This window comes from Anser anser, assembly GCF_964211835.1.
Source record: "Anser anser genome assembly, chromosome: 1".
Lineage (NCBI taxonomy): Eukaryota > Metazoa > Chordata > Aves > Anseriformes > Anatidae > Anser > Anser anser.
In genome coordinates, this window is record NC_139720.1 from 113,576,295 (window position 1) to 113,595,272 (window position 18,978).

General features: G+C 46.5%; 2 protein-coding genes across 2 annotated transcripts in view; one reads left to right on the plus strand and one right to left on the minus strand.

Annotated features, from left to right (window-relative positions):
• Window positions 1-1,702, minus strand: part of RCAN1 (regulator of calcineurin 1) — a 42,369-nt gene extending 40,667 nt beyond the window's left edge. The window contains exon 1 of the mRNA XM_083819973.1: window positions 192-1,702. Coding sequence (XP_083676099.1) covers window positions 192-401 — 210 coding nt within the window. The 5' untranslated portion in view covers window positions 402-1,702. The remainder of the gene's footprint in view (window positions 1-191) is intronic.
• Window positions 1,703-11,619: 9,917 nt separating this feature from the next.
• CLIC6 (chloride intracellular channel 6) overlaps window positions 11,620-18,978 on the plus strand; it is a 28,729-nt gene continuing 21,370 nt past the window's right edge. The window contains exon 1 of the mRNA XM_083819977.1: window positions 11,620-12,697. Coding sequence (XP_083676103.1) covers window positions 11,744-12,697 — 954 coding nt within the window. The 5' untranslated portion in view covers window positions 11,620-11,743. The remainder of the gene's footprint in view (window positions 12,698-18,978) is intronic.

Genomic DNA, 18,978 nt, shown 5'->3' on the forward strand with positions numbered 1-18,978 from the left:
TGGCTTTTTAAACAAAGCCGGGCGCTGCAGACCCACTCGCGATGCCCAGCAGCTCCCTTTGCCTGCTCGCAGGGCAGCCCCACGCCTCAGAGGCTGCCTGTCGCCCCACCAGGCGCCTCGGGCTGCCTTCACGAACCCTCCCTCCCCGCTCCCCCCCCCCCGCCCCGAGGCGGCGGCGGCGCGGCCCTCACCCGGCACGGCCCCTCCTGGAAGACGCGCGGGTCGAGGTTGCAGGCGATGGTGGCGGTGGGCAGGTCCGCCAGCGCCTCCGCCTCCATCGCGCCGTCCACCAAGCTCCAGGCCGCCTCGGCCGGCAGCGCCTCCTCTTCCTCCTCCTCCTCTTCGTCTTCTTCCCGGGGCGACGGCTCCGCCGGGCCCCTCCCGCCGCCGCCGCTCTCCATGGCCGGCGGTGAGCGGAGCCCCCGCGGGGCGGAGCCCGGCTGAGGCGGCGGCCGTTGGTCCCCCCCCCGGCGGCCGTTTAACCGTCGCCTTCCTGCCCCCCCCGCGCGCAAGCCTATAGGCGCCGGGCGCCGCCGCAACAGGTGGCCCGCGGGAGCGCGGCGCTGCTCGCCGCCATCTTGAGTGAGGGCAGCGCCGCCCTGAGGGGCGTTAAATGTGAATAAAAAGGGGTGTCGGTCAGCCACCACCGAGTGCCTCGTGTTTCTCTTGCTTGTCCCCAGAGCTACCTGAGCAGCGCTTGATGTCCTGCAAAGGGTTTCATTGTGTTCCAGAGCCGAGGGGAAAAAAAAAAAAAAACACTTGTAGCGCTATTGGGAGAGTTGTGTGGTGTCGTGTCGTTTCCTCCTTACCTTGGACCTGAAGGAGGCGTATTCTTAAAGCCTTTCTTTTTTCCCTAGTGACAAAAGTCTGTAAGGGACAGCTGCACCTTTCTTAGCTAAGCTCAAGGAGCTGCTCGTGTCAGACACTGCAGATGCCAAAAGCTTACCTGATGTGCTGAGCTGCTTAGTCCAACGTAACTGACCTAGACAAACACTTTTCTTACATACCCCAAAGTATGTTGCTATATACATGTATAAGACCTAAAAGTGAACTTCAGATGACAGTTTTTTCTTTCTTTTTAGAAAGTTACCGTGATATTCACATATCGACCTCAAACATCCTATCCTAGTAGAAGTGTAGTGCAGAATAGTTAAAGGTAGTAAGGAGTGAAAAGATGTTGGATGATAGCAGGCAAAATTCTAACCCAATATTCGACTTCCATGGGGGTGTGTAAGAAAACAGGTCTGAAAGTGGAAAGTGCAATCCCTCCAAAACCTGTTTTCTCACTAAGACCAAAAGAGGGCTACCACAAGAACACCACTTTTAGCAAGCTGAGGGGCTAATCCTATTCTCATTTTCAATTTCCAAGAAACTTCTCGTAGACATGAGTGAGGAGGCAACTGTCATTTACATTACAGCTCAGACTCCCAGGACTTAGAAAGCAGTGTCATCACACGTAGTGATCTTGTCATCAGGTGTCATCTATCCAGAGGCTCAGGAAAAAAATGTTTCAATTCAGAATGTCTAGTATTCTAGATTGCAATTTTAACTATATTTTTGTACATAACATATGTTAGCGTGCACTTGTAAAAAAAATTACTGTGCCACACACAGGACTGGATTTTGTAACCAGGCTATAAACATATTAATGCAGGCTACAATGGGTCACTTGTTGAGCAACATTAATAAATGATTTAAAATATGGTATGGCAAATATTTTTAATGATGTTCAAAGTAACATACTTTTACTGATCTTTTCTTCCAAAATACAGCAATATTTTGGTGGTGTAGAGAACATCCGAAGAAACAATTTTGAGGGTTGAAAATTACGGGCTATCTACTGATTTGCATTGTGCAAAGTTTACAGCAGAGACAACAACCTCACTACTTGAGATAACCACTGTTATCTTTAGTTAGCATTGCTGACCTTTTTTTTTCCCAACAGATCAAAGACTTTAAAATGACAAAATACTGGTCTCAGTCAATTTTAATGAGATCTTGCAGGATACAACAAGGCAAAAAATGCCAGGCAGAGATAATCATTTGCCTTCTCCTTCCCTCCTACAATTTTTTTCAGACATTATAATCTGTCTGTTGTAATCCATTCAAGCCTTTCTCAGAGAGAGACACATCTTACATACAGCGTATTTTTGTGACTGATTGCTCTAAGTGATGTAAGTCTGTATATTTTCACACCATTTTTCACAAAAATTCAAACAAATGGTATCTTATAAAAAAGGTCAGGTATATGAACTTGCTGAAACTTTTTAGAGCTAACATTTCAATCTCTAGATAAGCTAATATTTTAAATCTTATTCTATGCTCTCAGATTTGCTTCCTGATGTGAGTGGTGATAGCTTCTCAAAGGAGCAAGTATCTGTACTCTCTGTTTCAAGAGTCCTAGCCCTCTACAGAAACCTCGCCTGAGGAACCTGAACAAAAATCTTCTGTTACGAGTATTTAAAAGCTCTCGCATGAGAAGCAAAACCTGCCAGCAACAAATTCCCGTGACTGTAGTCTGCCATGTTACTGTTATGAAAGCCATTCAAAAATAATAATCTGGCCACTACTGGTCTAATGGCATAAGCCACCCCCAGCTGGTAATTGCAACCAGGTGTCAATTTGTGGATGAAAATAAGTCATTAATTATATTTGTATCATAAGAACACCTGAAGCTCAACCGAGATCACTATCACATTGTTCCAAGCGCTGCAGTCCGAGGACCTATCTGCCCAAAGAGCTGAAAAGTTCAGGCAGACAATTCAGAGAAAGCAAGCATTGCTGGCATTCTAGAAATACAGCAAACACAAATATGAAGTGACCACCACCACTGCCCTGGCATTAATTCAGTTGTGGACTTCAGAAGAAAAATTAAACCTGAATCTTCCTAATCTTAATGTTTAATGACGGATTCCTCCCCTCTTTCTGTTATGTGTGAAGAGAATGCAATATATGCTTTTGACTAAAAGAGCTGGTAAGCCAAGAGAAATGAGATCTTAACCACAATGCTCAACCCTGAGAATGGAGCACATATTTAATGTGAGTGACAGTGATTAATGGTAGAGATTTCTTCACACACAGGAAAAAAAAAAAAAAGTTCCTGGAACAAATCACTAAATATACACTTGAACAGTGCTGTTCAGGTGTTTTAAACAACATACACTACCATCTAGTGGTAGAAAGAGAGGCCCAAAGCATCTCAAAAGGGCTATTTTTGTTACACGTATCTGCATACTGAAATCCTCACTTCTCAAGGGAACAGAAGTTATCTAACCAGCATGGAAAAAAAATAAAAAAAAGAAAAGAAAAGAAAAACCCCTACACAGAACTTCATTATAACTACATGGAAAATGTTCAGAGAAGGACTGAACATGCAGCTTGTGGGTGACTTTACTTCCTGAACACTAATGCAAACCACTGGCTTGTTTAATATTCCTCGGAATAGATTTTCAGTGCACCTATATAGCAGCTGCATATAGACAGATGTAGTTGGCAGTTTAAACACATGGTATTGGTGTCACTGATGGTAGTTCAGAAGACTTAGATTTATTCTTCCTGGATAGAAGCCTATTCAGAACATGATACTGCAATCATTCATTGGCTGTAGACTTTTAAAATGGTATGCATGCCTAATATATGTATATTTATTCAACATTAATTTTGGCTATCAATAACACAGTTTTATTTTCATTAAAATGTTTTTTAATTACTCCCATATCCTGCAAGTATCCTGAAAGTAAAAGCACATATCCTCAATTACATGCTTACATTGATGTTAAAAAACTTGTACTACCAGTTATTTGCTCATGTTTGTTTTTGAAAATCTTGACTTCTTAAACCTTGTCCAAATAACCACCTAGATTTACAATAATAAATATCCAATGTGTCTAGAGACTTCAAAGCTCAAATCAACCCAATCATCCTGTTTGAATCTAAATCACAGTCAAAAGAACCTGAATAATATTCATACTTTCCCCACAGTTGAGCAAGACACACCAGTGTATGGTATTTTAGATATTTACTAATTTTCTCTTTTTAGATCATACAAGCTTCATAAAAAAAGCTCAACTGATCCAACAACACTAAATTGTGGGAGTCTTCTTTATCAACAAGGACAGAGGAAGGGGTTCTCAGTCTCTCATACCTTACCTGTGCCAGTCACTTTTCAGTGCATTTGCTCCAAATCCAGTTCATTTGTCAGAAGGGAAATGCCCGTCTCAGTTTCCTCCCCACAACTAGGAGGATCTTTCACTCATTGGCAGCTCCTTCACAAACTTCCCCATGAGCTTTACCTCCTGCATTTCCTGCAGCCCTCTTGGAGCCCATGTTCTTTAGGAGGTTTTGCTAAACTCCACCTCAGTGAAGTCTTAAATTTACATCTTTCAAGTGCTCATTATCTGCTGAGCAGGCCCTCTCAGTTACTTTCTTATATATAGACATGTTCCCCTTAAAACAGCCTCCCACAGACAGAGCGAGATCTGAGCCTGATTAAAGCAAGCCAGTTATCTTAAAGTGAACATGTAAAGCATATAAAACCTCACTCTTTTTGCTTTAAGTTCAGCTTGAGGAAACCATATGCTCCAAGGAGAAAGTAGATATAAAGAAAGTTCCCTTGTATAACAATTTGTTCTGATGTTAAATGCTATTGGAGGTATGTTTAATTTCTAGCTTAAACTTGCCTTTTTCTCCCTCATAACCACTTGTTCTTACTATGTTTTTCTTTGCTGTAATAAAAACCTCTCCCAGTACTTGGTGTTTTATATTGGAGCCCCTCCTCACTATTCTTCTTGCTCAGCTAAGCAGATCCAGTCCTGCAAATCTCTCAGGATGTAGAGCTCCTTTTGGGGTTGCCAAAAGGGGTTTCACGCCTGGTCCATGGTGCTCCTCAGCATGCTCCCTTTCCTTCCTTTGACTTGCTCCAGGCAACCCCAGGGATCCCCTTTTCCAGAGCATCAGCAGCCCATGAGGGTCTGGACAATATCAATGCTGCTTGCAAAGCTCCTGCCGCTACTCTGCAGCCTGCTGCCCACCTTCCTTGCCTGCTGGGTGCCTGCAGCTCAGCTCCCAGGCACCCACAGCCACCCCAGCCCCACAAACCTGGTGTCCTGAGCGTGCGTACTCCAGCTGGATATCCTTCCACAGGCCTCACCGCTGCAAGTATGCATCTCGTAACACCACTGCCATGGGCTTGATCCTTTGTTGACTGAGAACAATTTGTTTAGGTCGCTTGTCTGCATGGTTTTTGGTCTTGGTAGCCAACAAACAGCGTAAAAGGAATTGCTGTGGCCTGTATCACAACAGCCATGTCCATTAGCTACTTCTAGTTGCATTGACTGAAAATGTCTCATGACTGCGGCTCTCATAGCAAAATGTCTTTAACAGCACAACCTAAGGAGTTATTTCTGATAGCAGTTTAGTTCACTGCATTCACCAGTACCTTTTAAGCACCAAACAAGGTAACAACACACCATCCATTTTTATTTTTTCTTCTTTAACTTATGCAGACTGACGATGCTGAAACCACAGTAGTGAGAATAAGAAATCAGGGCCATAGCCTCCCTGTCCCCTATTGTGTAATGTTTTTTATAGAACATTGTGTAATGTTATTTTAATGTTTTTATTTTCCTTCTGCCTGAAGGAAAAGCAGAATTAGCTGGAGTGTTTTTCAGAACCACTAGTGTTTGGAAGAGTAGGAATTGTCCCAGGGCAGAGAAGAAACATACAAATAAAGTGTCATTAAATAAAATAAATGCAGTGAACCTAAGGCTTCTTTACCTTGATGTTAGGGGGAGGCTAAGAACAAATCTGAGGTGCAGAAGGTAAGGCTTGTTAGGGAGTCTTTGAAGCAGTAGGTAATGTACAAATCACGTGCAACTGATTCAGATCAGTGGCTTTGTTAAATGACTATCTATCTGCACAATCTCTTCTCTTTCACACAAATCTCCCTCTTCTCTCGTGGTTCGTTATGCTCCCTTCCTGCCACCCTTCCTCAGTGAGACAGTGAGGTGCCTGTATTTGCACTGTACCTGGCACAGCTGGACTCCCAAGGTCGCTGCCACCTTTGGGTACAGCCCAGATCCAACAATGGTGTGCTCTTCATTATACTATCACAGCAGGTTACCCTGTACCTCTTACTGATTTTTAAACTGTGCTCCGGTAAGTCAACTCCTAAATTAGGTAGAAAAGAGTAATACACCGTAGAGGTAAATGAGCCATTTATTTCAGGAGCAATCAGTAATAAGAAGCCTGGTTACTGATTTACTGCAGAGCCCATTTACAAGTGCTGTAGAACAAATGGGTTTTGTGGGGAAGCACTTCTGAAAAGGAACAATAAATATAATACAATAACAACAGAAGTTGTTCAGTTCCTAATTTGGGAAAAATAAAAAAATAAAGGAAAATTAAAGAAAAAGAAAAAGAAAAGGAAAAGAAAGGAAAAGGAAAAGGAAAAGGAAAAGGAAAAGGAAAAGGAAAAGGAAAAGGAAAAGGAAAAGGAAAAGGAAAAGGAAAAGGAAAAGGAAAAGGAAAAGGAAAAGGAAAAGGAAAAGGAAAAGGAAAAGGAAAAGGAAAAGGAAAAGGAAAAGGAAAAGGAAAAGGAAAAGGAAGGAAAAGAAAGAAAGAAAAAGAAAGAGAAAAAGAAGAAGAACAGAAAAAAAAGAAAAAAAGAAAAAAGAGAATGATTGTGGCAAAACCTGCATGCAAATAAAATGGATATTAGTGAAAAATAGACTAGGACTCATACAGGGCAAACTGTGTGTAATTCTGTCCCAGGGCAGATTGTGCATGTCTTTTTCTACTGTTTTCTACCCTTTGTTATCACTTTTAAAGGATTAAGTGCCCAAACCAGCTTCACTAAACATTCCTTAAAAAAAAAAAAAAAAAAAAAAAAGTCAGCTGCATAGATGTCATGGGAATTCTACTTTGGAATGTAGCAAAAGAAAAATAGGAATTCTGGAGATCACCTGTTCTTCTCACTACAAGGTTGCAAAAGCATAGAATATTGATTATATGAAAAATTATTTTCAAGGCTATCACAGTGTATAAAAATATTTCTGAAAATTCTGCTGAAGTGAAAGTTATACATTAATTTATAGAGAGCTACATATAGACGAGATGTGATTTTCTAATGAGTAATTTACCAGTAAGTGTAACAGTCAATGTGCAATTACTGTCCACTGGTCATGATAAATGTATCTCTCAATTGCACATGTAACTTGCTTTTATATCAGCTCGGTATTTTGTAATATTCTGTTTTATTCCCAAATCTATAAATACTCTAAAACCTATTATTATTTAAAAAATTATCTCAGATTTGCAAAGAAGGAACCTATTAAAGGCCAAATGCAAGTGGAAATTGTACAGAATGTGATCCTATTTTACATGGGAAAAAAGCTTTTAAGAGCTATAAAAGGTTAACTGAAATTTAAAACACAAGTTAGAGTATAAAAAGATCAAATGAATCGTGATTAGGGATTACATTTTAAGAAATTATTCCAAGACACTTCAGTCATAATAAAATAGGGAACTAATATAGAATAAATAACAGGTTAATGTAATAGGAATTAAAATAATAGAAAGGTCAAGAAATTCTAGATACATTATTAATATTGAAGAAGAACCCTAGAAGAAGCTTTGAGTTAAATGTTCTGATGGATCTGATTAGGGCTTCCTATGCAATTTCATAAAGCAGGACAGTGTGAGAAAAGTAGCATTTATAACAGAAACCTTAGGAACACCACATGTAGTTCATTGAGTTTGGGGCAGTAATACATCCTGGGTGCTTTGCAAAAGAAGTAAGGGCATATTTTCTTCTCCAAATAACTTATATTTTAAGGACTACTTTTCAGATGCCTTCAGGAGAAGAGATTCAGCTGAAGCTGGGACAGTTCATCACTTTGGAAAACTCACGCTCCAAATCCAGTGCCACAATCAGTGCGCCAGAAAACAGAGGGAGGAACGATGAGGGTGACAATAATGAAATCACAGTCACTCAATAAGACCCAGATCCTCACAAAGACTCTTAGCTTTAAACATTTCTCTAATCCTATTGAATCACGTGCAAATCGTGACAGTCCTTTAAATAGTGGTGTGTGCATGTCCTAAGTAATGGTACATGAGGCAGGGCATGGCCATGGCTGAAAGGCATTTGGAAGTGATGAGGGAGAAGGAGTTCAGTGAAATAAGCTTGCCTGGGGTTTCCCAAACAGAGTCAAAAACATGGGCAGAGGCCCTGAGTAGCAACAAAACGAGAGCAGGTCCTGAGTTTGCTCAAGACGTGCTGTCAGCAACAAGGTGAGGGTTGAGCTGGCCTTGCTGCTTGGTTTGTTGCAACACTAGCAGCACGCTGCCTCTGCCCCTGCATGTAGGCTGTCCCCCCTGCATGTATCCCTACCCAGCTCCTTCCCCAGCAGGCTGCGGGTAAGCAGCTGGGGAGGGAGCCGATCGCCCCTAAGCAGCTTAGTGCGGGGGAGCTCAGAGCATGCAGATGGCCTCCCCCCGGCACGCACCACGCCGCTGCCATTTCCAGAGAGGTGTCTCCTGCTCTGAATTTTGCTGGGGCAGATGGAGCAGCCCGCCAAGCACAAAGCAGCAGAAAGACCCCTTTTTGACAGAGGTTTAAGGAACCAGTGACAGAAAGAACAGAGAGACAAAAATGGATTTTGAAGGTGCTAAAAATCATCGTCTTCCAATACCATTGGAAAATACCACTCCATTTCCAGACTCACCTGTATTTCCCACCGAGTTCAGTGCAACATTAGTTACTCAGCATCTGGCAGAAACGAGCAAAATCCAAAGTGTGTGCAGACAGGTTTTGCCCTGGGGATGCACGTCTTCCTTTGTGAAACGTGGTACGTGTGGACGAGCAGATGAGCCCACCTGGCGAAACAGCACAACCCCAGCCAGAGCCAGCAGTGAAAACAGGCAGAGCAGGCTGCTGTGTGAGGCAGCAGCCCGCACAGGGAGGCAAAAATGCCTTGCTGGCTCCATTACCCCAGTTCTCTGCTCATTGTGTTAGGGTGAACCATTAAATATTTGGCAGTTGTTTGTTTGGCAGCTCCCTTGTAATGCAAAAGGCATTTTTTTTTCCCTTACCTCAGGCTGCAGAACGGTAACCTGGATCCACAACTCACTGTACAGTCAGGGAAGCAGAGGAAGTGACAATAATCCAAGCAAGTACAGCCTAATTGATAACCCCCAGGGGTACAGCGTGTTCACCAACAGACTGTAAAGGGATCTTCGTGCTGTTCACTAATGTCTGACATATGCGATATTTAATTACCTGCAGCCGGCTTTTAAGCGAAGAAGGTGTGCAGTAATCCTTGCTGGAGCTGAACTGAGAAAATAATATTTATTAGCTGGGGGCCTATTTTAGAAACAGATGGGACATAAAGAGCTTGAAGACAGCGTAAAGGAGTGTGAAGCAGGGGAGATTAATTGTTAAGTAATTGTTGGGTAATTGAGAGGGGAAGTGTTGGATGCATAGAGCACAGGACAACAGAGATCTGAAGCTCCAGGGCTTTGCTGGGACAGAGCTAATTTTCATGGCACATTTCCAGAAGTGTCACCTGGCTGCCTCTTCTCTGATCTATGCCCACCTTGTCCTTCTTTACCCTGTCCCCCGACTCTTCCTATTTTGTCTCTCTTGCTGGCTATATGGATGTCATGGCATAAGCAGAGCAGGCAGCAGTAAGCAACTCCTGAGCCAGTAATTATCACTGAAAGATTTTTTTCACTGGCATTGAAATCCTCACTTTGTTTTGTAATAAGAGCCACAGAGCAGGTGACAGACAAAAACAGAGAACTGGTGTTCTCCAGGGACTGAGTACTGGGGAGAGACACTCATTGCTCATGTAGCTCCATCAAACAGCATGACGATGCAAGTCCCATGTCAAGCTCATACCTTAACAAAAACTGAAACTGAGACCAACAGAGGGATTTAGAAGAGTGATGCAGATCCAGGCACAGCCAAAAAGAGGACGCACAGAGCAGGCAGCCCAGCGAGCCAGCAGAAGCCGTGCTGAGGAGGGAGCCCAACCATTGGGGCATGTCAGCCACCAGAGCTGAGCAAACCCAAGCTCGTGGGGCCTGGGAGCAGGAGCCAGCATCTCAGGTGGTGCAAACACGAGCAGTGTTCAGACAAACGATGAGGATGAGTGTTCAGATTAACTGTGAGACAAGCTTTACCATGAGGGTGGTGAGGCACTGGCACAGGCTGCCCAGAGAAGCTGTGGATGCCCCATCCCTGGAGGTGTTCAAGGCCAGGCTGGATGGGGCTTTGGGCAGCCTGGTCTGGTGGGAGGTGTCTCTGCCCATGGCAGGGGGTAGAACCAGGTGGTCTTTGAGGTCCCTTCCAACCCAAACCATTACATGATTCTATGAAACAGGCAGCTGGCTTCGGTAGTTACATCTGTAACCCTCAGTCATGTCTCCTGCAAAATTCCCACCACTTTTACGTCACAGATGTTGCTTTGCTGTTCTTTTCCACCATGAAACCCTCATCAGAGGTGAGCCTTCATCCTTCCTGCCGCTGTCCCATCCACCTTTGGATGAAGGATGCCAATGCTTGTGTCTTGTCTCACCTCTGAAAACTTTGTAAAATATTGCACATGGGGGATGTGGCCAGCCTTTGGGCCAAGTGTTAGGAACCCTTCAGCATGGGTTGGGATGAGTAAACCAGGATTATCTGGGTAGGAATAGAGATGACTGAGATGTGTCAGTCTACTGATGTCAGAACCCACAAGAGAAGTGAAATAATTGCCTTGTTATGGGTCCAGCTGCAAGACCCCCATTGCCAAAGGCTAAGCTTTCATTCCGAAATGCCCAAACCTTCAAGAAGCATCCCTTCTGATCGCGGCTGCCCAGCAAGTCAGTCTGTATCTCCCCGTTCCTTTGTCTTGCTGGGAAATCGCCTCTGGGCGGGCGTAACTTCTATGTAAAACAGTTGCAGGAGTATTTATTTATTTACCTGTTTGTTTATTTTTATCAGAGCAAGCATTCCTCTGACTGAAGTATTTATTTTACAGTGTTGCCCATCTCCTGTCGGCTGCGTCTTCTGTCTGCCGACTACAAAATCCTGCCTTCGGCCCCACTCTTTCCACACGGTGGTTTCAGATACACGTACATAGAAGCGTGTTTTTTAAAGATGCTACCTCATTCTTGTCAGCCTACTTTCCCATCCACTGTTTTCTCTACCAGCAGAAAAGGAGGGATGTTTTCAGCTCACCGAGCACCATAAACCAGCGCCACTAGCCGCCCTTCGGAGGGAAGCCCGACCGGAGCCTGCTGCACCTCCTACAAAACCACTTCTCCTTGCCTGCCAGCAAACCCGTGCTGAATCTTACCCTTCCACCCGAACCTGCTGATTGTCCTCTTGATGCAAAGCCACCCCACGAGGGCGACAAGCTGCCTGTCACCGGGGGGGGGGGGGCTTCCTGCGGGATGGCCCTGCCCCAAACCTCCTTGTGGCCCCCCCAGCTGCCTGCTCCATGCCCGGGATGGGGTCGGGGCGGCTTTGGGGCGGCGGCCAGCACCGCTTCCCTGTGTCCCCCCCCGGCCGGGGAGCGTTTCGGCGGGGCGGGCAGGGCTGAAAGCCGGGGGAGGAGCGCACACACCTGCGGCTGCCGCCCCCTGGCCGCCCCCGGGGCTGCAGCGCAGGCGCGGCCCCCCCCGGTGCCCGGCGCTGCTCCCAGGCTCGGTGGCACCGTCGCGGTCCCGGTCCCGGTCCCGGTCCCGTCCCGGTGACATGGCTGAGAGCCCGGGGCAGCCGTCGGGGAGCGACCTCCCGCGGGCAGGGGGCGGCGAGGAAGGCGCAGCGGCGGCGGGGAAGCCGGAGCTGCCCCCCGAAGGGGCTGCGGAGCCCCCCGCCGGACCCCCGGGTGTCCCCCCCGACGGCGGGGCGGGACAGGAGCCGGCCGAGGTCGCGGAGCCCCCCGACGGCGGCTCCCCCGGGGGACGGGAGGAGAGCCCCGGCGAGGGGCAGCAGCAGCCGTCGGGGGTAGAGCAGCCGGAGCCCGTCGAGGACGGTGCTGCTCTGCCGGGGGGGGAACCGGAGGGCTCGGTGCTGGCCGAGGGGGCGGCGGAGGAGGCGGCCCCGCTGCGAACGGGCCCCGAAGAGGCGGCAGCGGCGGCCCCGTCGGGGCCGGCCCCCGAGGATGCGGTGCTGGAGGCTGAGGCTGAGGGAGCGGAGCCCGAGGAGGCGGCGGGGAGAGACCCGGGAGAGGAGGTGCAGGGGGGAGCCCCCCGCGGGGCAGCCCCCGAAGAGGCGGAGAGGGACGAGGCCCCGCTAGGGCCGGAGCCCGAGGACGCGGAGCGGGTGGAAGCCCCGTCGGGGGCGAGCCCCGAGGCGGCCGCAGAGGAGGCTCCGTCGGGGGCGAGCCCCGGGGAGGCTCCGGCCGGGATCGAGGCGGCTCCCGAGAGCCCCGGGGAGGCGGGGGGCGCGGGGCCGGACGGCGAGGACGGAGCCGAGCCCCGGCCGGAGGCTGGGAGTGGAGCCGAGGCCCCGGGGGCGGCGGGGGCAGGAGCGGAGAGTGAGGCCCCGGGGGCAGGGGGAGGCGGCGCGGAGGCGGCGGGGCTGAGGCTGAACGGGGTGCGGGGCCGGGCGGAGGACGAGGAGGACGAGACGGGCTCGGCGGCAGCGCTGGAGCAGGAGGAAGAGGAGGAGGAGAAGCAGGAGCACGACATCTCCCTCTTCGTCAAGGTAGGGTGCGGGGGGGCTGGTGGGGATCCCCGGGTTGGTGACCCTTCCCTTCACCAGGACCCCCTGGGCAGATCCTGCGTTTAAATCTGGTAGACACCACCCCAGCCCAGGCAAGGCGATTTGGTTGTTAATGCCCCAAATACACCTGCCTCTGACCCCTCATTCCTCCCGCGCTTCGGTGCGGACAGGACGGGGCTGGGCTCCCCCACTCGGTCACGGTGCCTGCACCCCCGGCCCCAAGAGCTGTGGGACCGCACGATCCCACTGGCACAGACCTGACCTGCAAGGTGGCTTCCCCCAGAGTTTCCCCTGATGAGCTCCGTGCTGCATTACTTGAGGTTTCTCTAGGTTTAAATGGAAAGCGTTCGCAAGGATCTCGGTTCTGGTGAACTGGGAGAGCCTCCTCTGCCCCCAGACTGGACAGTTTTGGATTCAGAAGGTCAATAAACTGCCCAGCAACGTTACATCCCTTTCAGTTGTCCGATTTGCATGTGTTTGGGCAGGGAAGATTGTGTTTTAGAGGAAAATAGACCAAAAAAATTAAAAAAAATTGTGATGGTCTTTAAAATAATTTCTGCCGTTTTCATGGTACCAGAAAGATGACCGATGGTGATGGTCGATGTTGGTGAACGTGCTGTCTGGTTTAGGCGAGACCTTGGAGCCCAGGCTGGGATGCTGCGGCGTAAAGGTGCCTTTCTGGGCAGTAGCAGGGGCTGAACTCTGTGCTTGTGCGTCAAACAGCAGGGGCTGCCACTGCTCAGCCTGGCTGAGGTGACTTTGTGCTTGCCTGTGTATCGCCCTTGTGCTTGTTTCGTACCCATATGCCCATTAGTGAATGCTGGAGCGTGGCAGAGGGCGAAAGTTATGATGTCCATGTGTGTGGTGATGGACCTGGGTGCACTCTTTAGGGAAGAACGTAGCCAAAATTAGAGAGCAAGCTCTGATAAGAATAAGAGTATCTGCTGTGACTCTGCAGTCCCCAAAATTAGGATTAAGGATTTTTTTTTTTTTTTGAAAATATTTGAGAACGAAGAAAAACAGGAGGAGCCTTTACATGACTGATGTAGCATTAGTAACTTATGAATGCCTTGAGATCACTGCAGCTGCTTTTCTAATGATCTCAGTGGAGGAGTGTTAGGAAGCTTGAAAATTTTACCTCATCTGGGAGCTAAACTTTTTTAGTTTGATATCAGCACAAGTTTTCTCCAGTTACATCTAAGGAAAAAAAAAACACCTTATGGGAGAGCTCAGCATCTCCCTGCTGACCAAAATGTGCAGGGCTGGCAGTGCTGGGAAATGGGAAGCATTTTTCTGTTCTGCTGTTGAGGCAGTTCCTGCTGCTCTTGCTGTCACCTGGAGATGCTCTCACTGTCTTCTGGCAAAGGAAAGGAGGTATAAAAGGACTGGAAGTTCTCTGTAGCGGCTTGAAGTAGGTTTTAAGAGCACGTGCGCAATGTTATGCTTTAATAGCTGCTGCTGAATTTTGATAGGAGAAAGGAGGAAAGTGGTTTCCAAAGTGAGACAGCGTGAACTGTTGCATGTGGGGATTTTTGAGTGCTTATGCCTGACCTTAGCAGTTGGTCCACAGGCGTGATGCTCCTTGCTGAACAACTCCTAAAACCCAAAAGTTAAGGTAGTGAGATGATGATCCAAACCGAATGCAAATGTTCATTTCCAGCCCGAAACACTTCCCTTCACATGCATGTTGCTAATACACCTGCCACCCCACTGCTCATGCTCAATTAAATCAGTATTACGTGCCTGTCTGTGATTTCAAAATGCTTTTGAGGTGTTGACACCCACCTCTGCTTTGCAAGTGCCACTGACCTCTTTCGCCCTTCTGCTCCCTATTTTTGTGCTCATAGGAACTGGGCAGTGATTAGGCTGTTTAAGATAGTTGGATTGTTGTCTGTCCAGTTAAATATGGTCCTAGTTTCTTTGTTGTCCCTATTTCTGCTCATTTGCCTGCTCAGTTTTGGCTTATTTGTAAGTGGCCAACATATTGTCTGCCTGTTATCTGTGCCTGCACGCACAGTGCTTGAGATAGGAGGTCTGTGCCATCATTTGACAGCACAACACAAATAGAGAGTAATGTTAAAAGCAAGCCCCGTAATAGGAGAAAAACGAGGAAAAAAATATAGTGACAGTGACTGAACAATCCTCAGTTTCCCGGCTAGGGAGCATTATGCTAGACTTGGCTATTTTTAAGCAATTAAATTCCTTGCTGTGCTTTCAGTAATAGAGTTTTGAGAGTAACAAACGGAAGCATCACTATCAGAAAGTAAGCGGGTCTTTTTCAGATCCAACTATAAGATGACTAGTCGCAGCATTTGCTTCCTGTTTTTACCACTGTTGATCATGAGCTTGTTATTTCAACCATGGAGGTTTTTTTCCTTGCCTGCTTCCTGCTTTGCATGGGTTCGCTCCCATTTTGCCTGCATGTGTTTGAATATCGTGATGATTGTGCTGTCTCGTGCCTCCCCCTGTGAGGTGGGCGGCAAAGTTCCTGCCAGCTCCACAAGAATGGGTGTTGGGAATTGTGCTTTTAAGCTGATTTGGGTTGCTATGGGGTGCTATTTAATTTGAACTTGGACAGCCAGGGTTCAACGCAGAGATCTCATACCAGAGCACTTAGCAGGGTTAGCAGCCTTTGTGGGGGACGATGTCTTTCTGGACCAGGAGCTAGATGCCAGACAGGCTACTCTAAGGCATCCCCAAAGACAGCAGACTTTTGTCTTTAGGCAACTAGACTGTGCCCTTAATGAAGCTGAACAGCAAAAGACTCCTTGGCTGTAAGGGCAACACCGTATCGAAGCATTTCACCAGGTACTTATTTGATTTCCACTTTCCCATGAAACAGCACGTAGCGTGTGTTTCCTTTAGATAGTGATGTTTGATGGCTTTGGTGTTTCAAAGGCAAGTGTTTGCGAAGGGCATTCAGATATATTTTCTGGTTGCGTAGGACACTGGTCTTCTAAGAGTAAGCATGTGTATGTTCTCTTCCCGTTCCCCCCTCCATGGCAAGAGCCTTTCATTTGTCAGAAAATGACATATATTTATCTTTCCATTTGAATATAGTATAATATTCAGTTATTTTTAAACAATTTAAAAAGTTATGTAGGATTTAAGAGTATTTCTAAATTAAACAAAAAACACTACCACCAAAAACCTCCAAGCTTATCTACCAGTCACTTTTAAATTTTCTTACAGATGGACAACTTAAACACCAGAATCACAACTACAGATTTCATCATTCCAGAGATTTCTGGGGATACTAATCTAGCTGTAAGTGCTGAGCACAAGCAGCCAGACAACCCGGCTTGAGCACAAGGTCTTCTCTGAGATTACTCTTCCAAAACAGTTTTTTTTAGTTTCAGGGTTAAATTTTTTTGTAGTAAAAGCTGCCCCTGAGCCTAAGGTAATAGATTTTATCCAACAAAAAGTAATAAGCTTCACCCAGTTTTTGTGACATTCTTGGTCTCTAAATCAAAGTCATTTATTTTCATTCAGAGAGTTATTTTATCCCTAGCAGGGAGTAAGGTTACTTCACTGATACCGAATTTCCTTGCACCATTCCTTGAGATATGTCAGGTCAGTCAAACACGCTTAGAGATGTGCTGAATTATCAAAATTTATGATAAACCAGAAAGTTAAAGTGTCAGAAACCTTGCTGTGACTGGAGACAGAGGAAATAGCAAGTGCCTCCATACACCACAGTTAACGTATCCGACTTGAGGGGCAGTGTGTTACATGCTAGGGAAGGACCAACCCTATTTTCTGTGATGTGACGGACCTGTAGCTCATATATAAATTCCATTTAAAGTATACAAAAAGGCTGTCTTAAAATTGAATTTCTGGGCTTTCAGAGCTGGAGCCATGAAGTCCATTGACAGCAGGTGTTTAAGTCCCTGAAAAAAAAAACTATCGTAGCCTGTATTCCCATTCAGTGGACTCTGTTCTGTACCTGATGCTTGATGTAAGCAAGTATTACAGTGTAATTACTGAGTAGGTACTTATACTTCAGATTTTGATTTTTTGCTCATCAGTGTAATGAGTCAAAGCCAGATAGGTATGGTTTATAAGAAGAATAGCTGACATCCTGTATCAAAGTGAAAATATCAAAAAGAAAATACTGCCTTCTTAATGTAGATTCACTGTAGGAAGTCAGGATTTAAATGGACTCAGGAGGGTGAAAGCAAAGATGTGTATGTGGGAAGTTACGCTGCATCCTTATTTATGGATTAAAAGAGGTTTGGGGGGAAAATTAGGTAGTGCGTATTTATCCAAGCAAAGGGAATTGCCCAGAGCTTGCCAAAGATGTGTGTTGGATTGGTGAAATGCTACAGTACGATAAATTGCTGGGGAATGAGCAGGGACACATTTGATGAGGTTTGGGCAACGGTAGAACCAGACTGCTGCTCCTTCCCTTCTGTCCCCCCATCCCTAACAGCATTTCACCTTCTGTCAAAGCCATGCCGTATTTTCCCTGATGAGCACACCCCTGCTTTCTCCTCGCTCAGTTTTTATCCTTCTCAAACTGCATCTTGTATACCTTCCTCAGAAAGCAGGAGCTTGTATGTTGTTCCGCCCCCCGCCATCCTTTTTGATACAGCTGGCTATGGGACCTGTCTGCTTCTGTAACCGAGGAGTAAAGAAAGCTATCCTAGAACCAGAGGGAGAAGTGGTTCAGAGGAAAGCCGGCGTGGTGGAGCAGGGCAGGAGCACCGCGTGTGCTCCACCTGCCGAAAGCAGCATCTGGCTGGAGCTGGCCGGGACCGAGCTGTGCGGGGCTGCCCTGCAGAACCAGAACGGCCCTGCTTTCCTGGCTGCTGGCTGGTTTGCTGTTTGTAGGGCGATTTTGACTCTGAATATATACAGCTGTACACCAAGTACCAGAGCAAGTCAGGAGGTGTGCTTGGTAAAACACGCGGGGCGGTTCTGTTTCCGGGAGTGTCTTACAAAGCACGAAACTGGCTGGCTTCCCAGGGGCATTTGCCTTTTCTCAGCTACCTTTTTCTTTTCTTTTCCCAGCTGGAATGTGTCAAATTAGGGTTCCCTGATGCAGCTTAAGAGGACCCGGCATTATGAAGTCCTTTCGCAACTCTTCAGGTTATTTATTGTGTCTACCCTGTGTGCACCTGCACTTGTCTTTCTGGGATGCAAGTATTTGTTCAACAGCCTTTTTGCTTTCAGTAAAGTCGTGCTTTAGAGACTTTTGTTAAAAAGGCAATAATATCAATATTTTTCTCTGAAAGAGCTAAGCACGTTTTCTGAATGCGGTCTTTCTCATAGTTATTTCTCATGCTTTCCTTTTTGGCAGTTCGGGTTGTCACCTTTGTAGGGCTTAGGCTGCTGCAAAGAAACAAGGTTCCTTGGAGCCGCTGACTTTAGGAATAGCCTGGAAAACCACACCAAAATCCTTGTTGCCACCATGCTCCTAGGGGCATGCTGGCTGGAGCAGTCAGGTCTGACAGCTTGTAGTCCAAATCCTGTTCTACAAAAACACAGTCCAACAGATCACAGTGAGGATGTTGCATCTAATTTTTGATTTTTTTGGGGGTGGTAAAATCTAGACGTACTTCTTGGAGTCCCCTTTTTGTCTGTGTTGAAGTCCTGAAACTTCATGTGCATATAATATTGTACAAGCTGTAAGCATCTATTTTCAGTGCAACTGCAGATCTCTGCTGTTTGCAAGCTTGCTTTATGCAAAAAATAAAAATAAAAAAAAAAAGCTTGAAAAAAGTAAATGCCTTCAAAGCTACTTTCTAGATCTTTTCATATTATTATTTATTCTCAGTACACTGATTCAGTAAAGCACCTCACCATGCGTTTTCTTTAAATATAGGCTTAAAATCACTTAAGCCCTTTGCTAGCCAGGGGTCACTTTTTCTTGATTCAGGCTACGGGCCCACCCTGTATTTCTTGCTCTCTGAAATCAGCAGAAATTTGTGATGAGATGAGCCTGCTGCCCAAAATCCAGCCATGCTGCCTCTTCTCCCTGAGCTTTGCCATCATAGTAAGGCTGATCTTACCAGCCTCCTGGACCAGGGGCAGAGCTGGAAGCTTTCCTTGTCCCTGGTTGTCAAAGCGAACCTTTCGTTCATAAATCCCGTGGGATGGCTGCAGCCTTCTTTGGAAACATTGGTGACTGCTGCCTGAGGTGCTTCTGTGCTACTGTGCTTGGGACTTCTTTTTCTGCCTGCTTAGTGTGAGGCTTGGTGCTTTGGCCTTTCTTACAGCCTTGTGCTATTTATTGTATGGATCCATGCAAGGGTATATTT